Source organism: Diabrotica undecimpunctata, chromosome 2, assembly GCF_040954645.1.
Source record: "Diabrotica undecimpunctata isolate CICGRU chromosome 2, icDiaUnde3, whole genome shotgun sequence".
NCBI lineage: Eukaryota > Metazoa > Arthropoda > Insecta > Coleoptera > Chrysomelidae > Diabrotica > Diabrotica undecimpunctata.
The window spans coordinates 82,459,095-82,484,847 of record NC_092804.1 but is presented as its reverse complement, the minus strand read 5'-3'; the positions used below and the strand labels follow the sequence as shown (position 1 = coordinate 82,484,847).

General features: G+C 32.3%; 2 protein-coding genes across 3 annotated transcripts in view; one reads left to right on the top strand and one right to left on the bottom strand.

Moving 5' to 3' along the window:
- The window catches only part of LOC140434699 (tubulin gamma-1 chain-like), a 59,747-nt gene extending 39,907 nt beyond the window's left edge, over nt 1-19,840 (bottom strand). Inside the window, exons 1-5 of the mRNA XM_072523148.1 lie at nt 19,636-19,840; nt 19,502-19,582; nt 12,218-12,623; nt 9,859-10,053; nt 6,359-6,602 (exon numbers count right to left, since the gene is read on the bottom strand). Coding sequence (XP_072379249.1) covers nt 6,359-6,602; nt 9,859-10,053; nt 12,218-12,623; nt 19,502-19,582; nt 19,636-19,684 — 975 coding nt within the window. The 5' untranslated portion in view covers nt 19,685-19,840. The remainder of the gene's footprint in view (nt 1-6,358; nt 6,603-9,858; nt 10,054-12,217; nt 12,624-19,501; nt 19,583-19,635) is intronic.
- Nucleotides 19,841-19,959: 119 nt separating this feature from the next.
- dtr (defective transmitter release) overlaps nt 19,960-25,753 on the top strand; it is a 79,002-nt gene continuing 73,208 nt past the window's right edge. For both annotated transcript variants that reach the window (XM_072523147.1, XM_072523146.1), the window contains exons 1-3: nt 19,960-20,101; nt 20,190-20,503; nt 23,653-23,894. In XM_072523147.1, coding sequence (XP_072379248.1) covers nt 20,001-20,101; nt 20,190-20,503; nt 23,653-23,894 — 657 coding nt within the window. In that variant the 5' untranslated portion in view covers nt 19,960-20,000. The remainder of the gene's footprint in view (nt 20,102-20,189; nt 20,504-23,652; nt 23,895-25,753) is intronic.

The window sequence follows — 25,753 nt, the reverse complement described above, 5'->3', positions numbered from 1 at the left end:
TGTCTTTTGCAAACTTCCTTTCTAGATGCATCAATCTGGCGAATGCTTGCTGTTTAGATTCTCCTAACTTTGCGACGTCTTCCCTAAACGGAATTTTTACTTCGTATCTCCCTTCTTCATTCCTTTTTACAGTCTGTCGATACAGTTCTTCACATTCTTGTTCTTCCACTGAGAAACTTGTGTCCTGATTTACTTCTTCTAATTCCCAGAAGTTCTTTATTTGTACGTCCATTTCTTGTCTTGATATCATACAGCATACTTCTGCTTTTATATTCTCCCTTTCTCGTGCTATTCCCGAAACTATCCATCCTAGTTTGGTGTTTTGACTCAGGAGTCCATTACTTATTCTGTGCATCCCTTCTGTCAATATGTAACTGTATTCTTTTACTCCTAGTAGTAAGTCTATCTTCCCTACCTTGTAATATCTTGGATCTGCCAGTATTGCATTTTTCTCGTTAGTCCGGTAGAATTATATCCTGTTCCGGTAAATTCCTTGTTATCTTCGGTAGTACTAGTGCTTCTATTTCCATCTCGAAGTCACTTTCGTAATGAGTTTCGATTATAAGTTTCATACTCCAGTTGGCTGTTTTTTCTCCTGACGAGCCTATCCCGGATATGGTCGCCTGTATGGGCTTCCTTGTTGTTCCTAGCGTCGTCGCAGCTTGTTCCGTTATAAATGCGCATTGTGACCCTTGGTCGATTAGTGCTCTCATTATGTGTAAATCTCCTTTCGCATCTCTTATGCGTACCACAGCTGTCGCTAGTAATGCTTTACCTTCCTTATGGCTTGCACAGTTTACTGAATTCAGCCCTCTTTGTTGGTCGTTGCTATTCCTAGGCCCATTGGTATCTTGTGTATTTTCTCGCCTTCCGTTATTTTGTTCTCTGGCGTTGTATGGATTATTATTTCCTCCTCTGTACCTATCAGCTTGGTACCCGTTTCTTCTATTGTTTGAATCTCTTCCATTTCTTTCTTGTGTTTGTTCTCCTTTCGTTCCATTGGAGTTTCTTTTGTTGCTTGTGTTTCCTTTTTCATAATGCAACATATGGTGGTGGTCTCCGCCACAGTGTCTGCACCTATATTGTGAATAACATTGTTTTTCTTTTTTATGTGCTAGGCAGTTTGTACACAATCCTTTTTCTTTTATCATCCTGTTCCGGTCTCTTACATTAAGTTCCTGAAATTCTCTGCAGTTCGGTACTCCGTGATCTCCGTTGCATATCACGCAATGTGTTCTTGGTTTCCTAAGAGATCCTCCTTGCTTCTCTTGTCTTTTTTCTGACTCCAGCAGTTCCAGTGTCTGAAATCTTCGCTGTAAGAATGTTTGTGTCGATTTGTACGTCGGTATCTCTCTACTGTCTCCAATGTGGTTTTCGTACAGCCTCCTAGTTTCATTGTCCCATTTCGTTATGATAATTCGGGCTATCAATGGGCTCCACGCTTCCGTGTCTGTTCCTAACCCTCCTATGGCTTCCAGACTTTCGTGGAAGGTGTCATGTAGTGATTTCAATGCTCTAGCAGAAGATTCCTTTACTTCCTGCGCTAGTAGCATCCTGTCTATTAATTTAAACAATATCATCCTTGGGTTCTCATACCTATCTTTTAGAATGTTCCAGGCCACTTCGTAGTTGGCCTCGGATATGTTTAAGTGTTGTATCATTCTGTTGGCTTCCCCTCTTACTTGAGTTTTTAGGTACTGCATTTTTTCTGCGTTTGATAACTGGTCGTTTTCATGTATTACTTTAGTAAACAGATCGTGGAAAGTTCTCCACGTTTCATATCTGCCTTCATACACAGGGATTTTTACCTGCGGCAATGTCACACCGTCCCTCCTCTGTGTGCTTTCTGGCCGTTGCATTCCTGGCCTTATTTTCTTTAAAACTTCCCTGACTTTCCTCTTTAGATGATTTATTCTCTCTACTTCTCCATTATCTGTAGCGTCTAGTTCCTCATTTACTGCTGCTTCAATCATTAGTGTATTCACCTTTTCCATGTATTCTCTTAACTCTGACTGCAATTCTTCATCCTCCTGCAAGTCTTGTTCATTTTCTGGCCGTAATAATTCCTCGATTCTTTGTTTTCTTATCTGTATCTCCTTTACTTTCGGTGCTTTTCCTCTTTTCAGCACCCTTCCATATTCTTCCAACAGGGTTTTCCCCTCAATGTATATCTTAAATACCTGATCATAGTATTTTGTTTCAAAATATTTTTCTTTCGTTATACCCCCTTCTAGCAGCTTTTCGTGGTTATTTAAAAATTTTGCCCAATATTCTTCTAATTTTTCCTGTCTATCCCGGATGTATTGTTGATTTTTCCGAGATTGGGAATCCTTTTTTGTATTTGAAACGAGTTTCGTTATTTCTGTTCCTAATTCCGCTTGCTTAACGTATATGCTTTCCATGATTATTCTTATAAATTTTTACATTCAGCGGTAAATATATTAGACAATACGAAATGTACGTTATTTATTAAATAAGTATACCTGTACTATAACACTTTCTTTTCTATCGGAATGTGCAATTTAGCGAAATATGAGTTTGACCTTGCCTGCTGTGCTATTCTTTGTACTGAGGTAGGTCAAGGTGTAATCCACACACTCTTATAATGATATATATACATATATATATATATATATATATATATATATATATATATATATATATATATATATATATTATCAAAATAAATGAAATTATTTGCTACGTAATTATTTTAATTTTTCGAAATAAAGTATTTAATTGAAATTAAAAGCAAGCTATATGTATGAACGTTTCTTTTTTCAAATTGTCATACAAAATTACTGTTTAGTAAGTTATAGTTGTGAATGACGTTTATTTTTTGTTTTATCAATTCTCTGTATTATTTAAATGGTATACATTCTAAAGTACATTATTATACGATTGATAGAGTGGAGATTGTTGTTCTAAATTGTTAAATTGTAATAAAAAAAAAACTTGTTAAATTGTAAGATTGTAAAAGTTGGAAGATTTTGTAATTATTCAAAAACTTACGGTTTTTTGTGTTCTTAGACGTTGAGGATCCCTCGCTTCTGGTGGGTTCTGCAATCGGTCCTGTCCTTTGGCTGCTCTGCGGCTCTAGTATGGTTCTCGGCTTTGGTACTGCTCTCGGCACTAGTATGGCTCTCGGCTTTGGTACTGCTCTCGGCTCTAGTGTGGCTCTCGGCTTTGGTACTGCTCTCGGCTTTGGTACTGCTCTCGGCTCTAGTGTGGCTCTCGGCTTTGGTACTGCTCTCGGCTCTAGTGTGGCTCTCGGCTTTGGTACTGCTCTCGGCTCTAGTGTGGCTCTCGGCTTTGGTATGGCTCTCGTTCTCCCGGGTCTAGTGGTCTCTCTCTGCTACTGAGGGTGTTGCTGGCGTGGACTGTATAGGCTCTCTCAAACTTCCTTGAAGTATTCTGTTTCTCGATAGGACCATGAACAAATCCCCTTCGTTGGCTCAGTGAAGATGTTCGTTCAGTTGTAATGGAAACACCAAATAATAGTAGCAGAGTTTATTGTAGAGACGTACACTATAGGTGTAGACCCGGGATTACTTTGAGTAGAGACTGATGAAGTTGATCGTTGAAGACTATCAAGCTCGTTGAGTGAATATTGATTGAATGCCTCTCTAGGCAAGAGATCTTAGTTTTATATAAACTTTAATTGGGTCAATATTTTCGCGGACCTCGCGTGACATGTGTATTTAATTTATGTAAATAGTTTAACTTTGTCAGCACTTTTGACTGGTGTCCAAATTATATTATTGATAATTGACCAAATGTGTATGTAACCTAATTAACTACGTGTGTGTATTTAATAACAAATAGATTCATTCGGTCTACTGGGTGATAAAATTATACTGTCCAATTTCGGATATGAATTCTAAAGATTTGATATTGGACAACGACAGTTGTAAGAAGCTTATTACATGCAAGTAAAAAAGTTGCGCGCGAGCCGCGAAGCGGCGAGCGCACTAATTTTACAAGCATGTAATAAGCTTACAGCTCAAGTTGTGTACTATACTTTTTTTACGATTATTTTCATTTATAAAAATAAAAAGTATAACAAGTAACTTTTATTTATTCAGCAAAATTCGGGAACAATTTAAATTAAACATTTATTTATAATAATTAATTGTAAAATTTTGGCAATTATTTATAACTATACCCTTATCCGAGTTTGGCTGTTGTTCAATAATACGTGGTGACTGGTGAGATGACGTAAACTGTACGGTGTATTCTTTTTGAACATTGGTATTTTCAGTGTATGTAAAGGTCTGTAAATTACTTTCAATTGAATTTATAATTATATTGGCTCTTGATGTCTTATTATTTATTGACTCATCGACATATCCTTCGGCCGTTGTTGAAGATTTCCATCCGCCATGTCGTTTAAGAGGCATTAAATCACCACCGGCATCTACCAAAATAGTGGCAGAAGTTCGTCTTAAACAGTGACCTGTGTACATTTTGGGATCTGGTAACTTTAAATATTCGGCTATTTGTTTAGGAACACAGTCTGTTTTGTTTAATCCTACCACCTGTTTCGTACATTTACCTCTTTGATAATTAAGAAAAAATTGATTTATTTGTGGATCGCTAATCTGTAGTCGAATTTCTATATATTGTTTGCAGATTTTATAGAAATTTCCGGAAATAACGAACGATCTACATATTTTGGTTTTCATATCAGGAATTTTAAACAGTAACATGGTATTTAAATCATCAATATCACAAATTTTAAGATTTTTTAACTCTTGTTTCAAAAACAAAAAAAAAGTATACTTACCACAAAGTAAAAAAAAACATAAAAAAAATAAGAAAATAGAAAAAGAACAAAAAACAAAAAAATAAATTACAAAATTAATGTATCCATAAAAATATTAGGTATATGTAGTACTAACATTTGACTATGAATCTGCAATCAATAATAATTAAAAATTCAGTCGATTTTAACAATAAACACAAACAAGTCTGGCTGCCAATTGCTGCTAATTGGCTCTGCCAAAGCCATTTTTCAGAAAAAAAAACTCTTGTTTCCTACAAGCTCCACATATTCCAATAATTGCAATAACCTTAAAATAAAAGTATTATAAGTAGGCACATTTATGTTATACTTTTAAAGAACACACCTTTATTAACAAGTACTGTACATCAGGAGCTACATTTAAAAAAGTTTTATTTCATCAGGATGTAAAATTTTAGATTTTTTGTTTTTAAAACCTTCTGATTGCCTTTTTAGATAAGCTCGCAATTTCGGGCAATTTTCAATATTAACATTATTTTTTCAAAGTTATAACACTTCTTAGCATAGAATATATTGCCCATAATGAGGATGGTTTAAATTTCTTAGCGATTTCTCCAAAATAAGCCAAGAGTACGTTTTCAGAAAATTAATTTACATTATTTGTTGTACGCCAATCCATAAATTGCTGATATACCTTTTCATATCTTCCTGTAGATTTTTCTGGTAATAGGTTCTCGGACGGACAGGGTCAGAAATGAGGAAGTACTCAGAAGAGCGGGCTTACAGGATAGGGAACTTTTTAATTATGTAAAAAGTAAGAAGACTGCATACTTGGGGCACATTATACGAGGAGAACGATACACTTTTCAGCAACTGATACTCGAAGGGAAAATAGAGGGTAGGAGAGGTCTCGGACGTAAAAAAATGTCATGGCTGGGCAATATTCGACAATGGACAGGAATCCACAGCTATGAAATGCTTCGCAATGCTGCTAAAAACAGAATTATTTAATCCAGAATATTTAACATCTCACCTGACAAGACGATGTACGGTGGACGCCTACGCAGAAATGCATGGCACCTTAAGAAGAAGAAGAAGGTTCTCGGTAGTCTTTGCAACTAACTGCATAATATTGGGTGGTGTGCTACTAAATTCATTTTCACTATTCGATGAACTCATTTTATTTATCTGTATTTAAATTACCACTATATTTACACTGACAGATTAATAATTTTTAATCTGTCAAAATAACGTCTGTTAATTCGTTTCCATGTAAACTCGACCAACTGACTTACAAGGCTTATGTGATATTACACATTTTTATAGAACTGAAGCATAATTTTTTTTATTACGTGCTAGTCATTACGTGTCAGTATCAGTTTTGATGTATTTACTTAGCATCCAAATAGTAGGTAATATACAATTTACTAGTAAGAGAGTAGAAAAAAATTGATAGTGCAGCTGTCTACTCAATTTGCACAATTTTAATGTCTAATAAACTGTATAATGTAGATTCTTAAATTTGTTATCTTATATGGAAATATGAAAATACCGCAAGAATAAACCATAGTTCTTTGTTTCGCAGAGCAGTTACGATAAGTTTTGTTTTCCTACCTGTATAATATTTAATATTGATATAAAACAATGCTGAGAATTTCTATCTTGGGCTGTGGATACCATCATATTTTTAGGTTGTAATAATCTTCTCATTACATCCAGTACAGTAGTTTTCCTGACACTTGCTTCATCTGTATCTGTAGATAGTGGCGTATAACCCGTCATTAGGAAATGAAGACGTGGTGTTGGAATTAACGGGCCGAGTAATTCCATCAGATCATTGTTCATATAAGAAGGATACCTAAAAAAATTAATACGAACTTAGGAATAGATAATAAAACATTGCTTTCTGGGTTATATTTACATAAATTTCAAACAATTGTACAAAGGTATCAAAGTGTTTATCATTTTTCTCTGAGATTTTTTTAGAACTTACTTAAATATTTCTTCTTGTGATAGTTAAGTACATCATTTTTTAATGCCTGTGATGTGACTCCTCCCATCTGTCCTTAATATTTCCTTTACTAGTTTAAAGCTTCCTTGATTAAACATATTTGAAATTCATTTCAATGAAATTTTAACTAGTTGAAAGTTATCAAACAGCTAATGCTCTCCTTTGAATAAATCTCATTTGTGTGAGCTGAGTTTACAACATAAATTTTCTTACCTAACTCGATTAAAAGCTTCTTTTAATAGGTCAATTAGTCAACATCCAAAAAATTTTGTTTAAAACAATTTTTTGGATAATTTTCGCCATTATTTGTAGGAGTCAGATGAGTTATTCATTCCATTTTTTAAACACCATGACAACTAACCTCAAGATATAAAATAATTTTTATTCTGTAATTTGTACTAATTTTGTTTATTGTAGCACTTTGGTAATGCAAATAAAGATTTACAAAAGCTTGTAGAATTTGTATACGTAACTTAAATCAGATGCTAAACAAATAGGTCATCAAATAAATACAAAAAAGATCGGTGAGAGCAAAACGACCCTACCTTACAGTTGACAATTTAGAAAAAGTAGATAGCTTTATCTATTTAGGAGTCAACCTCACAATGTACAACTTTGACGATGCAGAGCTTAGCATAAGAATCATCCTAGTCAATAATACTACTCCAGTCCTCAGAGACGAAAATGCCACTGAACCTCTAAAAATTATATGAACAAGTTAAATTTTGCTAAGAATGCCAATTTGGGACCTCAAAAAAGATGCAAAAAAGTTTACCATTTTTACTTCTCGGTTTTCCCCTAAAACCCGCCTACGTAGGGGAGGAAAAACGGAAAAAATCGTTTTACCAAGAATCTGTATGCCGTAGAAAAAAAAATGTTTCAAATAAAAAATGAAGCTAAGATAATTTTAAACAAAAATATTTATTAGCACTTTTTTGGTAGAATGAACCGTTCTCTTAAAATCAACGATTGAACCGACCGGTGATTTTCAATGTCAGGTACGCACGCAAAATCAATTTTAAATAAAACTTATATCAACTCAACTGTAAAAATTCGATATCTTTTTATTAGGGTCCTATCGACAAAAATCAAAATGCGTTTTAAAGGCGAAGAAAGCAGATATCGTATGCAATTTTTGGATTTTTCCGCTAGTGAAGTCAGCTTCTATAAAGGTGTTAAATAAATAAACGTTTAGAGATTTTTACCATTTTTTATGATTCTCTTCAGATCAATAATATGGATCACTTCCATCGACCGGTCACTATGGAATGAATTTTCAATAGTAGATGCCAGTGAAAAATTATAGCCTGAAATTTTGGTGTCGAGTTTTATCAACCATGCCTAAAAAACGCTTAATTTAAACTTTCACATTACAAACGATCTAAAACGTTCAAAACTACTTCTTTTTGATTAAACAAGTACGTTTTACGAAACGGCTTAACTTCAACTACAAACTCCACTCAATACCCTTTTCGTGGAAGCACTTCCCGTAACGTGTGATTGTTTGTGACGTGAATGTTTAAATTCACCGTTTTTGGGCATATTTCAAAAGCCTCATATTTATTGTCAAAACTCAAAACCGATATTTCAGGCTATAATTTTTCAAAACTGGATTCTACTATTGAAAATTTATTCCATAGTGACCGGTCGATGGAAGTGATCAATATTATTGATCTACGTTATTGATCTATGGCTTTTGAAGATTGGGCTCTAACAATAAAAATTCCATAGTGACCGGACAATGGAAGTGTGATCAATGTTATTGATCTCATGAGAATCGTAAAGAATGGTAAAAATCACTAAGCGTTTATTTATTTAACACCATTATAGAAACTAACTTCATTACCAAGAATATACAAACATTTTATAAGAAAGCTGCACTTTTTAACTTTAAACCGCATTTTGATCTTTGTCAAAAGGACAATCTTATCAAAAGATATCGAACTTTTACCGTCGAGTTGATACAAATTGTATTTAAATTTGATTTCGCGCGCGTACCTGACATTGAAAATCATCGGTCGCTTCAAGCGTTGTTTCTGAGAGAACGATTCATTCTAAACAAAAAGCGCTTACAAACACTTTTGTTCAAAATTATCTCAGCGACATTTGAAACATTTTTTCTACGGTGTACAGATTATGGGTTAATCGATTTTTTTCGTTTTTTTCCCCACCTACAAGGGGGGTTCTAAGAGAAAGCCTTGGGGTAAAAGTGGAAAACTTTTTTGTATCTTTTTTGGAGTCAAAAAATTGACATTCTCAGCAAAATTCAGCTTGTTTAGAAGTCAAATCTTTGACTACTTAACTATACAGCATACTTTGATATGAACCAGATATTTAAATCACGAGACATACATCAAAGAACTAAGATGCGAATCTACAAGACCATAATCCGACCGATAATGAGTTATGGATGTGGAACTTGGGTATTGACTAAAAAATCTTTAATTTATATTTAAATGGGAATAAGCCACAATTAAAGGCCAAAATACGCCCACCGACGTTTCAACTAGAAATGAGAACAAGAGGTGGGGAATCTACTATTATGAAATATATAATATATATAAAGAACCACCTATATCTCAGTATTTTCGCCTACCGAGTCTTCAATGGACAGGCCATACATTCAGGATGAAAGAAAACAGGCCTCTAAAAAAACTGTGAATGCAAGAATACAGGCGAAGAGACCTATTGGAAGACCGAGAAAGCGATGAGAGGATAATGTGGATGAGGATTCAAGAAATCTTCTTGGCAGTCGATCGTGGTGGAAAATGACTACAGACCGTAACAAATGAGAGGCCAGGGCTCGAATTGGGCTGTAGAGACACAAGATGGATGAAACAGTTTTAATAAGAATTATCATTAGACAGGAATTGACCATGTTTTTAATATTGAAATCTGTTTTAATTGTAGAAATATTAAATACTTTTGATTTCTTTACATGTCTATTCTAGTTTGTCTCTAAGATTATTATCTATTGGATCATCCCTTCTTATATTACATGTAACCATTCATTTTATATCCTCAATTGTATATATCATTTTTAGAAATTGTTCAAAATGATAGTATCATAAGATATTACAAGCAATAAAACAAAGATACATACCTCAGTGTAGTAGTAGAGACGGACATAATGGTACTAACTAAACTATTAATCTGTGTAAAAGTAGGATTCTGTATCTTCAAACGATCAGCAGCTATCCTATTAAGGGCTGTATTGTCCAATACCACAACAGAATCAGCTGATTCAGTTAATCTTTTTAAAGTAAGTAATGAATTGTAAGGTTGAACTACTACATCACTGAAAAAAATGGAATAGATATAAATAGCTGCATATACAGGTTGTGTAACGACGAGCTTACACTATATATATATATATATATATATATATATATATATATATATATATATATATATATATATATATATATATATATATATATATATATACAGTGTCCGTAAAGTATGGAATACATTCGATATTTCCTAAATGAAAAGCCTTTTTAAAAAATCTAAAACATGTCGATTTTTAAATTTAATGTTTTATATTTTCCAATAAAATTTCATTATACACGGTGATACACATTACAGTGATGACGTCATCGGCTCTTTTTTTAAATGTAACACCCTGTATTTTAGGACATTTTTAGATCGATAAAAATGAGCTGATTTCAAAAAAGTATAATACTCGGGTCTAATGGATATAATTTGGAAGATATGCGCTTAGAAAATAAATAATTTATTATCAATTGCAAAAAAGTAGCCTACTTCAATACCGATAACAATACGTTCAATAACAATAAAGTAGTACAATAATGATATTAATTCGTAAATGTTCTGTATTATTGCTTAGAACTAGTTTTAAGTAGAAATGAATTTGAGTGTAAAGTAAAGAATTGAAATACTCATGATGATTGGGTATGGAGACAAATCGCGAACTCAGATGAAAGTATGTAATTTATTTAATGATAAATGTCCAAAAATACCCATCATGCAGTCAACAGTAAGTAAGATTGAAAAGAAATTTCGAGAAATTGGTAGCGTTGAAAATGCACGCACATCAGATCGTCCCTCTGTAAATTATGTTACAACATTAGATGTTATACTTGCTTTTGAAGAAATGCGCACACTTCTGTTCGTAAGGTTAGTAGTGATCTCGATGTTTGCAAAACAACGGTACACAAAGTACGTAAAAGTAAGTAAAGTAAGTAAAATGCACAGTTGTACAGGAATTAAACGAGGATGATCCAGATAAAAGAATACAATTTTGCGAAATAATGATGGATACCAGCCACCGAAACCCTCTCTTTGTTCAAAATATTATTTTTTCTGATGGGGCTACATTCAAATTAAATGGCGAGATCAACCGTCAAAATTGTAGATAATGGGCAAAAGAAAACTCCAACTGGCGGGAACATCATACACAATACCCGCAAAAGATAAACGTATGGGCTGGCATTGTAAGAAATAAAATCATTGGACCCTACTATTTAGAAGGTAATTTAAACAGGCCAGCATACTTTCAGTTTTTAAGTGGGTATCTCGTACCTACTTTAGTTAATTTATTCCCCAGTACAATTAATCTTGGAGGTTTTGATAAAAGTTTATGGTTTCAACAGGATGGTGCGCCTCCGCATTATGCTTTAGATGTTCGAAGGTACCTAATCGAAATTTTCGAAAGGTACCTAATCGAAACAGGTGGATTGGAAGACGTGGACATATTGAATGGCCAGCGAGGTCGCCAGACCTCAATCCTTTGGATTATTTTATGTGGGGTCATTTAAAGAATGTTGTTTATAAAACGAAACCTGCAAATATTGGAAACTTAAAAACAAGAATTCGTAAAGAAATTCGTAAAGAAAGCATAAACAAGGTTCTACAAGAATTTGTACATTTAATATACAGTTCGAACATTTAAGATTAAGTCATGTATTAATTACTGGATTACTTTCAAGTTATTTATTATAATTTATTCATAATTTATTAATACTATAAATCAATAAAAATCATAAAATTCTAGTCAAAATTTTTATGAGGTACCAGGATCAAAACCTGATTTTTTTTTAGTATTCAACTTTTTTCAAAAATTTGAACAGATAGAGACAAACTTTTTAAAGTTAATAGTTCCCATTTTGCAAACAATGTCTTGCAACTTTTGCAGACAAATAATAGGTAACTTTCTTTCAAGAATTTACATCGAAATCGACTTCACAAATGATACGCTATTTATTTAAACTTCAAACCATATCTCTAACAATTCTAAATCAAAAAATTTGTAAAAATTACTTTATCAATTATGACAGAACATAACATTGTAAGGTAAGTTAAGAAATCAATGTGGAGTTATTGATGCTAATATGCTATGTAACAGTTCATATTAATTTGATTTGTTTATATTGAAATATGCACTTTTTAAATTAAAATATGAATTCAAAAACTACAAAAAAAATGAGTAAATATTTTACCTAATTTCATCTAAATTTGGAAATACGCTATAGGTTTGAACCAACTTTTTGGGAAACCTATCTGATAACTTTTCCAAAATATTAGAACCCATTCCTGAACCTGTACCCCCAGCTATGGAGTGGCACAAAACAAACCCTTCTAAGCTGTCACTGCCTTCAGCTTCTCTATCAATAATATCAAAAATTTCTTCATTAAGTTTTTCTCCTTGTGAGAAACCTGATGCCCAGTTGTTTCCAGCTCCTCCTCCATTTTTGGATAAAAATACATTTTCCTGATTATAAAGCTTTGAATAAGGTGAGTTTAATATTGTATTTATAACTCTGGGTTCTAAATCCAGTAAGACAGCTCTGGGAATGTAGTGCTCATCATCAGCTTGATAGAAAAATACATCTTTCCTATCAATACCTACAAAATAAAATTAATGAATGTTATATTAGAAAAAGGTATATACAGTCGATGCGCTAATCCAAGTCCCAACTATCTAGTGAATTTAGTAATTATTTTTTTTGCGAAGTTAGTTATATTTTGACAGAATAAAAATGGCTGGAACTTGTTGGCTAAAAAATGGCTAAACAGTTATTACCAAAATAAAACTGCGTAAGTTAAAACAATAAATCAAAGGTTTCATACATAATGACGGTAGTAGATTTTTATTTCGATGCAGGGCGGCGGCAAGCCACTTATATGTATTTCAACCTCTTTAGGTCTCATCAGAGATATGCCACTGCTCTGAATCGAAACAAAATCTATCCCGTCTTGGACAATAATTATTTACAGACGTAACAACGCCATCTAATATCAACAAGAGAAATCATAAGATTTCTTATCTGGCGAAACTGAATTCAAATCTTTACCACTGTGCTTTCTACAACTTGCAACGCAAACAGATTGATGAATTGGTCGGCAAGGGAATCTAAAATATGCATTCCACAAGCCGTTCATCATGGTCAAAATTCGTAGTGAATTCAGTTTCTGGTACTCCAAACAGAGTAAAGAAAATAAAACATAATGACAGTATTAGATTTTTATTTCGATGCAGGGCGGCGGCAAGTCGCTTATACGTATTTCAACGTCTTTACCTGTTGTGTAGTAACATAATACCTACATTCCATCAACCTATTGCTATTTTGGTTAGGATACATTTTTTAATGAGAAAACTCCAATTAAAATGATTTAGGTACAAAATATATTATGGAATCTGAATCTACTCCATACCTAATTTGCACCACGATTCTCATAAATATTCATTAAAATCACTAAAGATTCTTTTGAAGCACAAAGCAGTACTTTATTTACATATTTATATTAAAACTTAGACTTTGAGTAGTGTGATCTGATAATAAATTTTTGTGAATTGTCACTGTATATTCTCCATTATAAATTATAAAAAATGTTAAGATGTGTTATAAATGTAAAGTATTCTATTTTCTATTACAGATTGGCTGCATATGATAGAAATAATGATTTTCGAGATGACGTTATGGACTGTTCCGTTGGAGAACTAACATCAAATATTTTATGGCCACCAAATGAGGATTTCACAAGTCTTCAGAAGTTCCTCCAATAGACATCGTGGACATAAACAACTACTTTCTATGTAGTTATAAGTTAGCCGAAGGAATGAGTATGTGTGCTGCAGTCCACAGAAAAGGCTACAGCATGGTGAAAAATAATTTTTTATTAGCTGTGGTGGAATCAAAAACAGAGGAGCATCATTTTTACCGAGCACAGGTCAATAGTGAAATGACCAAAGCCCTTACCTATTATGTTAAACTAGTACTTTCCATGGATGGAGGTATTATTGAAGCATCATGTGAATGCATTGCTGGTAAGGGATATAGAGCTGTGTGCAAACATGTTGCTGTTGTGTGCTATGCTCCATTAAATCTAAAAGAGCATGGTAAATTATATATAAAAGATACCTGCACTGACCAAAAATAAGTTTGGCATATGCCAAAAAGAGCAGACTAGAAGGAGCGCCACAGAAAGCAGAAGAGATAAGTTTTACTGTTCCAGAGTACAATGTGCAAAAAAGCAGAAGAGCAACTTATGCTATGATCCAAGACCACAAGAATATATAAATATGCCTGATTTTAATGACAATGTAAGAAATCAGGTCATAAATTACACGTCAAGTAAAAAGAGAAGTTTGTGTATTAATGGATCTTTTAGTGCAGCATCTGTTTCAGGTATTGCTCATGATCATGATTATTTATCAATTTCAGTCATGCAACAAATGATATACAAACACATTCATGTATCAGTAAAAGAGATTAAGTCCATCGAAAAAGCTACAAGAGGTCAGGGTAATTCTGCCACCTGGTTCCAACAAAGATCAATGCGATTAACTGCATCTCACGTTGGCACTGTTGTTCACATGACACACAGGAGAAATATAGAATCCTTTGTGAAATTAATTATAGAACAAAAATCTTTTCACTCCAGTGCAACAGATTGGGGCAAAAAATGTGAAAAACAGCCATTCGTGCCTATGAGGAGGCAACTACTAATCATGTCACTAGATGTGGACTTTTTATTTCATTGGACCATCCCTTTTTAGCTGCTTCTCCTGATGGACTTGTTGCATCACTAACTGTGTTAGAAGTAAAGTGTCCATATTCAATAAAAAATTCCATAATTAGTTGTGATAGTTTGCCATATTTGGAAATGAAGGATAATCAATTGTGTTTAAAATCAAATTCCAATTATTATTATCAAGTTCAAACTCAGATGTTAGTTATTGGTCGTGAGTTCTGTGACTTTGTAGTATGGACAACAAAAGATATGAAATGTATTTCTGTAAGTAGAAATAATGATTTAATTCACAATGAAATCATCCCAAAAGCTAAAGAGTTTTTCAACAAATATATGGTTCCAGCCTTGGCCGAAAAATATTATTTATAAATCTTTCTTCTTTTGGTGCCTGTTCATTTCAAATATTGGCTATAATTATTTTATTAACTGGTATTACTTTATTCTGGTCATAATTATTATTATTAATTGTATACATCACTTCTCTTTCTTTTTTCATCCTTCATAGTACGGTCTCGTGGTTATCTTGTATGTCCATGATATTCTCAGGATTCTTCTGTATAGCCACATATCAAAGGCTTTAAGTTTTTTCTTCATTGCTTTAGTGAGTGTCCAGGATTGAACTCTGTAGTATAATATTGAGAAGATATAACATCATAGGAGCCTTACTTTTATCTCCAGATTAAGGTTGTGGCTTTTATACTCTGCCTTATATTCTAGCCTTCTCTATTCTATTGTACTATTATATTGTACTATACTACTCTATTGTAATATTATTCTATTTTTCTTCTTGTGAGTAATCCCATTCTTCATTTACTATTGTTCCAAGATGCTGTTTTATTTGGTCCACTGGTGCATTCTTGATAAGCAGTTGGAAGTCTCTAATTTTATTTTTGCTGATGACTATAAATTTAGTTTTTGTATGTTTACTTGTAGTCCAAATCTTTCACTTACTTTATAAATACATTTATAAATAATGTAGATAATTCACTATATTAATTGTGAAATGAGTCACAATTTAAGTTGGAAATTAATTTTATTGACATACAAAATATTAATAAATAAACAAATTTTGTTGACATATTGCTTTGTAAAAAATTTTTCTAATAGCTATTAGAAGAATTGTTATTAAATAATTGGAAGAAACTTTTTACTAAGCAAAATAAACAAAAGTAAAAGTCGAAACATCAATAAAATTAATTTCCAACTTAAATTGTGGCTCATTTCCCAATTAATACAGTAAATCACATAACATGTCAGGAAGAAATAGCTTTAGGACAACATTAAAGTATATTATCTGTATAACAAAATAAAAGACAAATAAATAGTTTTTGTTTTATAAATTTTTATTTAATATGTTGCTACGAATATTTGCTAACATAAAGCATACTTATAAACAATGTACATGATCTGCATAAAAAAATAAAAGACAAATAATTAGTATTTCTGTTTTATTAATTTTTGTCCATTATGTTGGTACGAAAATTCATCATCATCATTTTGGCTTTACAACCCTGTGTGGGTCCTAGCCTCCCCAAGAATTTTTTTCCAGTCGTCCGTATCCATCGCCTTCCTCCGCCAAGCATGTATTTCCATATTTCTCATATCTTGATCTATGTTATCTAGGAATCTTGTTCTGGGTCTTCCTCTTCTTCTTTGACGAATAGGTCTATCAAGGAGCGTTTTTCTAGCTGGGTCGGTTTCCTCCATCCGCATTACATGGCCTACCCACCTCAGACATCCTATCTTAATGTGTTTTATGTGTGGTACGAAAATTTGCTAACATAAAACATACAAATATTATTCGACTTTCCAATGATACTAAATCGCTCGACAAATACTTCAATATCTTATATGTTTTGCCCAAACCAATTACTCTCTCAATATGTATTCTATTGGATGAAATTTTTTTTGAGTGACAAAGCTGGTGAGGCTCAAGCTTGCCAGATTTATTTTTTAAAAATTCTGGCATATTTACAATCACATCTTTGGATGCTAAAATGTCTTGGATCTGAAAACCTTGATCTGCTAATACTATGTCATTTTTTTTAAGTAAATTAGACAGACCACACTTTTCAAACAAGCATCTATCACTAATGGAAGCTCCATAACTATCAGAAACAAAAGATATGCTTCCTGTACTCGAGATGCTAACTAAAACTTTTAGTGTATTACATGATTTATATGTTGAGTAAGTAAGTTGCTGTGATACCGGCATTTTAGGTTGATCTATATTCACCTCAGTACAATCTATGATGACTGGTCTTTGAAGTTAGCATTTTCTTTAGCTATGTTAAGTGGTACCCAGATATTAAGTTCTCTAAATTGATAATACAGAAAGTTAATCCAAGTAATAAATATACAGCTAACTAATGCCTCACTTATATCAAATTTAAATGAAAGTTCTTTATTGATCATATTTCGCCTTAACTTAACAACCGTAAGTAAAAACCCGTAAGAGTTAATATATGTACACTCATTTTAGATCCCGTTGGATAATATAACAGATGGTTCACTGCGGGACCCAAGATATTAAAAACGAGCCAAAAATGTTCAGAGCTATCGAACCCAGTATAAAATTTGTGTTCTTCCAACTTAGACTCACATTGCAAATTCGCAATACAAAATGAGTTAAGTGGAGGTGGTTGATGCATCACATTTATCTCTAGGTTGATCTTCATGGTCGTCTATCTCCATTGGTATTGACTCTATTTCAACCTCATTGCAAGGTTCTGTTGGGATTGGGTTCGACGAACTGATGGATTATAAATGTAATGATTCTTTTCTGACTGCACGTTTTATCATGTGTTAATTTCTCTGCTTGGCTGATTCTCGTTTCTTTTCAGTCCAGCTAAATTGGCTTGGTATAACACCCTTCTTGAGCCTAGGCTTCGCTGTAAAATAAACAAAGAAATTGTTTACAAAAAAGTTGAGGTTATAATAATGGTACTAGGTAAATAATAATTTAATGAAATTAAGACTTCTTTTGTATGTTAGTATATTAGATTAATTTAATATAAAAACATACAACAGAAGTCTTTACTTCATTTTAATATGTTATACCTATGGCATACAGCCCACTACAGGATTTTCCCTGTTATATTCTTAGTACCTAAATATAGCTGCAACTAAATATTCCAGAAAAACATAAGTATTTTAACAAATAAACAACTTACGATTTTTTAAAGTCGAATCCAGGGGCAATATGTAATCTGTTTCAACAAAATGTTTATTGCAGATACATGCATTTATTGTCGGCACATATTTATCCCTTCTTATTGTTAGAATCCACTTTTTTCTCATCACAATATCTTTAGGAAACCTGTGTCCTGATGTTCTCGATGAGCACAAAGGTACAACACAACATTGAGGCATTTTATTTTTTCAAATTAAATTCACAGAGCCAAATAAATGCAATATTTACATACAAGTAAATTAATTTGAAGAATTGACGTGACCTCCAACTACAGCTACGAGATATAGCTTTGACAATATAGCAAGAGATGATAAGGGAAATGAAAAAAGAGATGAAATGACCAAACAAGGCCATGAAGGGATTAGCAGGTGATGATTTATGCATATTCTGTCACCTAGAGAAAGAAACAGCAGAGTGCATTTTGTGTCAGTGTGACTGCCTGACAAATGTGCACTTTTTTACATTAGGCGAGGAAAAGCCACTGGTAAAGAGCTACATAGAGGGTTCAGTCCCGAAGCTATTAGACATTTTAAAAAGGATCAGGTTAGCGAATGTAAGATAGGATTAGAAGACCACAATAGATCTGAAAAGATTACAGTGGAATTAATAAGTCAAATGCCTCTTCATTGAATATATCTAAGTTTATTTGAGCTGTTAATAGTGTGAGGTAGAAATTTTTGTTTCGTAGGTTTCTGACTATTCCCATGCTAAGCAAATAGACAACATCCTATCTTTTATCATTATCAGATTGATTGCCATTAATAGTTTTTAAATGTTTCTGTGATCTTACACCTTACAAGTTTTCATTTTACTTCAGTTTATTTTTGAAATATGTCTAATTTCAAGTATACAAACAATTAAATGTAAAATTCTAAAATGTATAAAGTTCCCTTAAGATATATCATCCATTATGAGTTGACAATGATTTCAAACAATAAGTAATACAGAATAATTTATAATTAAATTTTGATAATGAACTCTTTGTTTTTCTTCTTTTTCTAACAATAGATATTCCTTTGCATATTTTTTATCCTAAAATAATTTGATACTCTATTTGAAAGTTCTGATTGACCACTAAAATTTCTAATTTGAAAAGAGCAATGGACAACAATTACAGGCACTTAAAATTGAAAGGGCTAGAGTCTCTGAAAGACCTTTTTGGGACTGACACTTTCTGGGATCAAGAAATCAAACACCTGAAATAATATAGATAAAAAACTTCAACTGTTCTCATAGAAGAAAAAAACTTTTATCATCTTTTAGATTTAAGATTGGCAGTTGTTGAAATATGCCAACAGTCTGTTTAGTTGTCAATTTATTCACATACAAGGGTGAAAAAAAAAAAAAATAAATAAATTGCACCATCATAAAAATTAAATAGTATCCTTGAATTAGTACTATATAAATAGTACTAATCCAAGATTAGTATCGGAATAAACTGATTTATGATTACCCAAAGAAACATATAGTTATAAGTTCTACTGTCAATAAAATCAGTTTTATTGTAAAGGGTTTATATGTTAAGACAATCCACATAAATGGATAGCTTACTTACTTTCTGTAGCATAATCTTCAAGTATTCCTTCAGGATTTATTCCGTGTTCTGCACATAATCTTTTCCAAAACTCAAAACCAACTGCAAAGAAATATAAGTAAATAAAGTTAACCTAAAAACTATGAAAAACGTACTTTGGTTGCCGCATTGGCCAAGTTGGAGTGTAATCATCTCACAAGGCATTGTTATTAATGTATTACAATACTAATAAACTATTACTAATCTCAATGCATGAATGCTTGCAATAATTATTTTAAAATTGTATTATTGATTAATTCAGAACAATCAGAACTGGCAGTTTTATTTTTATTTATTCGTTTTCAATGTCAAATAATTTGAAATAAATTCCAAATTCTGATTGGTTTGTACCTGCTTGTACCAACTTAAAAATTAGGGTCATATTTTGTGGTTCATATCTACCAACATAAATTTTAAAATCGTAGTCGCGGTAACAAAACTAATGTTTTGTCAATAAAACTAGAATTTTGAACGATTAAAAATGTCTATTATAAAAGAAATTCCTACAGGAAATAAAGAAATGTCCAAAAAGGAACAGTACAGAGGAAATTCCGTCCTTGATGAACTGTGCAAGGGTCCAAGGTATATTCCTTAATTTTTTTCAATTACGTACTTATATCCCATAGCGATAAGTAATTTATGAGAGTTTTAACAGTAAAATATATTGTAGAATGACAAAAGAGTACCTTTTAAAACACTGCAAAGAGCAAAAACTGTACAGAACACCCTATTTAAATGATGTCTTGTATTTACATTTCAAAGGTTTTTCGTACATAGAGAATTTGGAAGAGTATACGGGGTTAAAATGCCTATGGCTAGAAAATAATGGTATTAGTAAAATAAGTGGCCTAGATAACCAAAGCGAGTTAAGAAGTCTTTTTCTACATTATAATCTGATCAAGAAAATTGAAAATCTAGAATCATGTCCTTTACTTGATACAATAAATATTTCTTACAACCAAATAAAGAAAATTGAAAATCTAGGTGAGTATTGATTTAATAATCTTAAAATAAAGTAAGTAAATAATATTCGTATCTCAACACTGGAATACTTGTGACGTTTTTCAATAAAGAATGTTTTATCAGAAAAAGTTAATAAATTTGTACCACTAACAAATTATGCTGTATTTAAATTTAATCATATACAATGAGATTTGAATCTTAATATCTTTCACATATATTTAAGCGTAATTATAATAAGTATTATACTATATTGAAGTATTATAATATTATACGCAGGAGATATAAAATTTATTAAAATTGTCTTATATTTGATTATTCATTGAGTCAGCAAATTTAGTAATTAATTTTGTGCTATGTTAGTCAAATTTTGACACCGACTTTTTCTGACCTCTTTTAACTTTAAAAAATGTAAAGTAAAGTAAAGCTCAGGGTTAGGGCAATATCATCTCCGAATTCTTAATAAATAGTGGCAAACATGCAAGAGAATAGATGCGCAATAACACGACGCACAAAGAGATGTTTGCCATATTAAATCCTGACAATCCAAAAATAATGACAACCATTAAATTGCAAGCCAATAAACCTACTATCAGCGAAATTAAAGTTATTAGAATGATTCATATACAATATACCTAATCAGCACAAAACTACTTGAAATAATATCTTCCAGTCGAACAGGCAAACCAATGTCTTTCACTTTTATTTTTCACCTTTATTGAGGCATGATTTCACAGTAAACTTAAAATTGCAGCCACATTCATAGACTCAACAGCGGCTTACGATGTACTTTGGAGAGAAGGTATATAAGATTTCTCCGAATAATTCCATGTAAATCCACCGTTTGAGTAATCGACAATATGCTGAACGACCGAACGACCAAAGTGGTGTTGGGAACCGACATCGGCAGATTGATAAAACTAAATAATGGACTACATCCTATCTTCTCTGCAATTTAGCCTTTACATCGCGGGTATGCCAGAAAACTGATCGAGAAAGTTTGGATACACCGATGACTGGATCGTTGTGACAACAAATAGGTCATTTGAAGAAACAGATGAAATACAACGCAACCAAACGCGACGAAAATAAGTTTCTAGATTCCACCATAATGACAATCTTGCAGGATGAATAATTAACAAGCAAATAAAAAACTTCACCGTGGGTACACCATTCGAGAATTGGCATCTACTCTGCAATCACCTGCCCTGGATCTTGTCTTCTCGAGTACCGGAATACTGCTTCGAAGTCTGATTAAACAGGCCACATATACAAAAAATAAATGTTCAGTTGAACAACACACCCCACAGTGGCTGCTATTTCTTAGCCACAATTCCACCACCCAAATTTCGAGAAATACTTTCTAACTTCTTTATGTGCCGTCTTCTACCGAAGGTTGGCGACTATCAAACGATAGGTTTCTCTCTTTTGTGCCGCATGTATTACGTTCGCAGCTTCTGGTACTTGAAACCATTCTCTCAAGTTTCTCAGCCAGGATTTCTTCTTTCTGCCCAAACCTCTTCTACCTTAAATCTTGCCTTCCACGATAAGCTGTAGCAGACTGTACTTATCATTACGGAACACATGGCCAAGGTATGACGCTTTCCTCCTTTTAACAGTTGTTAACAATTTCACCTCTTTACCCATTCGCCTTAATACCTCTGTGTTGGTCACTCTGTATGTACAAGGTATTCTCAGTATGCGTCGATACAGCCACATTTCTAGAGCCGCTAACTTCTTTATAGTTGCTGCTGTTAACGTCCACCCTTCAACTCCGTGAAGTAGCGTAGAGAGTACATAGCATTTCGTGGCGTGCCATCGAAGGTTAACGCTTAGGTGGCGGTTGCTTAAGAGCTTTCTCATTTTGATGAATTTGGATCTTGCTACTTCAATTCGGATCTTAATCTCTACATCTGGGTCCCACTTATCATTTACTGTATATCCCAGATATTTAAATCTGTGTACTCTTTCAATACGTTCGGCTTCAATATTCAGGTCGATATGTTGAATGTTCTTTTTAGTGATCACTATAAATTTAGTTTTCTTTCTGTTGATCTTCAGTCCAAATTGGTTGCCAGTTGTATTTAATATATTTAGCATCATCTGCAAATCTTCGATGTTATCGGCCAGTATAACAGTATTATAGTAACAGTATCACTTTCTAACAAATAAGTAAAAAAAATATTACTAACAACGGTGCAACAAATTACTACATAAAATAGAGCAACATGTCTTATATTACCCAAAAATCACCAGGATTCGATCTAGCATATAACACATAGTCTATGCTGAACAGAATCAGAATCCAACTCCCGACTACGCACAATTACAAACTATTACACACCTCACAGAACAGTGCCCCACAAGATCATATTATCATGTCAGGTTACAAGACTTCTTAATGGCAACCCCAGAGTCGACTAATTACTTATATAAATAATTTAAATGTACTAATTTAGATAAATTCAATGGATGTGACTGGAAGTTACTATACAATGAAGCACCGTTCTTATAGTCAATATTAATTATACCTAACTAAAAAGTCAAAAATTATTCGCATGCAGTTTATCAACAAAATAAAACTCAATCAATTAGGAACAAACAATGAAACTTTTAAATTCTCATTTTTGAAATTGTTTAGTCGTTTATATATTAGTATTTACAAATATAACGCTTTCAATTAAAATTAATAAACATACCTTTACATTTTTCATTAGTATTCTTCTTTTTTTAATTAAATACAGTTAAACAAATTAAAGTATACAAAACCGTCAGTTCGTTTAAGCTATTAATAATGAGTGATAGGAATTTAACGTTGTATGTTTCCGATAATAACTCATTGTATGTTTCCGATAACAACATATTCCCAAGCTCAGTGAATCGACTATCCATCCGTTCTAAGGATATTCTTGTAGGTCCATATTATGTAATCGTTTGTTATATTTGTAGCGCTTCTTTTTTACTTACATATTTTTGAAATTAGATTATTTTCGTATGGAACGTTTAATCTAATTTTATTCATACTATTAGTTTTATCTAACATTATTTAGGAATTAACCACAAATGCATAATTAAAAATTTAAAAATATTTAGTTTGGTGTTTTGACTTCAAGCTAAGAAATATTTTTTTTTAATAAAAAACAACAATTTCATACGATTTTAAATTTTTTTAGATTGTATTAAATGCTTACATACACTAAATATGTCACATAATTTTGTCGAAAAACTAGAAGATTTTGAACATCTAGAGAAGCTATTGGAACTTTCAGTACTTGACTTATCAAATAATCATGTCGACGATCCTTTAATTGTAGAGGTTGTTGGTAGAATGCCAGGATTGAGAGTTTTGAATCTAATGGGAAATCCAGTAATAAGAAAAATTCCGGCCTACCGAAAAACGATGATACTTGCTTGCGTAAGTTTGTTATTCAAAATATAAGTATATACAATTTTTACCATACCTTTACCTTAAAACAATACTGATAACTGGTACCGTATATGATGATGATTGGTTTTGTTTATTTTGGTTGTTAATTACTTCAACCGAGAATTATTCGTTAGATAGGAAAGTTGGAGAAGTTAATGGAAAGCAAACGTAGAATACGTTAAGAGATATCCAAAATATTTCTGCTAAACTCAATTTTAATTCCTAATTTCAAGTACTTAATGGTGCAATTTAGGATTTGATTCAAAAGTTTCTCTATAAAATTAACGATCCAGTCGGCGCGCTAATTCTGACAGAATCGATGAGATTTTGTTGCTTTATTTCTTTTAGGAGAATAGGCTAGTGAAATGCAGTTTTAAATCGCTGATTATTTTACGGTAATTTTGCTTTCCTCTGCAACTTGCATCAGTTAGTCTATGTAGGGTGGTAAATAAAATCATTTTTTATCTTTAAAATTTGGTAAAAAGTTTAATAAATAGAAAACTGTTACCCATTGTAGAAGAATATGTTGTAAGAACTATATTTAAAGTTAATTAGATTCATATTTAACATGTATTTTGTTAAACAAATGAAATATGATAATTGTGAAATAAATATTCTGTTGTAAAAATATTGTTAAATTTTAACATATCCAGTAGGTACGTCGCAATGGAAAATAATCTTACTCTAAAGTCTAGCTTAAAGGAAACAATTATCCAAAAAAAGTAATTAAACTTATAGCCGAGAAAAGAAAACTAAGAACAATTTGGCAACAAACAAGGGATTCTTAAAGTAACACTAGACTAAACAGAGTAAGAATTCTTTCAAAAACAGATAATGCTACAACTACGAAACAAATCAATTAATGCTTAAAGGTCGTTGACGAATGATATAGCACTGATTACTCTCAATGGAAAACTATTAGAATAATAAAAAGACTGTACTTTACTCACCATACATTAAACTATAGAATTGGACTAGAAATAAACAACATAATTCAGAGGGATTTTTGCATATCTTTAAAATACATTCAATCATAATACAAATGCCAAGATAATCAAGAAAACTGGTTTCCAATTAAAAGAGTTTAAAGAGATTAAAAGTTTGGCTAACAGCACCTAAGGAAGTGGTGATATATAGTAAGCTATTGTAAAAAATCGTCATCTTCGTTAACCTTCACGAATTAGGCCCTTTAACCTGGATCTTTCTTTTTTTAATCTTTCGGTTTTTACCTTTCATTTGTATTGTTATCATTCATTCTGTTCAGATATTTTTCTCCAGTTGTTTAGATATTTTATTATTTTGTTATTAAGGGCGAATATATTTAACTCTTGTCCAAACTGTTCATTTGTTATTATGTTAGCCCTCGTTTATCCCCTAGCATTTCTCACAAATGTCATCTCTTTATTTCATCTTTTTTTTGTTAGGGTCCACGTTTCGGTGCCATATAGAATTGTTGGAATTGCCATTGATTTATAAAATTTCATATTTATATCTATTCCCGTGTTTTTTTACTATGGTATTCTTATAGTTCTGCACATTTTGGAAAGTTGGTATCTTATTGTCAATATCTTGGTCATGGTCGAAGATAAATCGCAACCCAAATAATTAAAATTTTACACTTATTGTGGCTTTTATTGTGGTCCTCTCTTAAAGGACCTTAAAGAAAGGTTAAATCCTTTCTCTGTTCCATAGCAGTTCACCAAATCTTTCGTGTAGCCTAAAAGATGGAGAACTAATTTGAACAAAGTCAAGAGCGATGGGAACAAAGCCTTAACAGGATTAGTTTAAAAGTTAAAACGTATATAACAAGATAACTACATACGTTGTCAGCAATAATATGCAATATA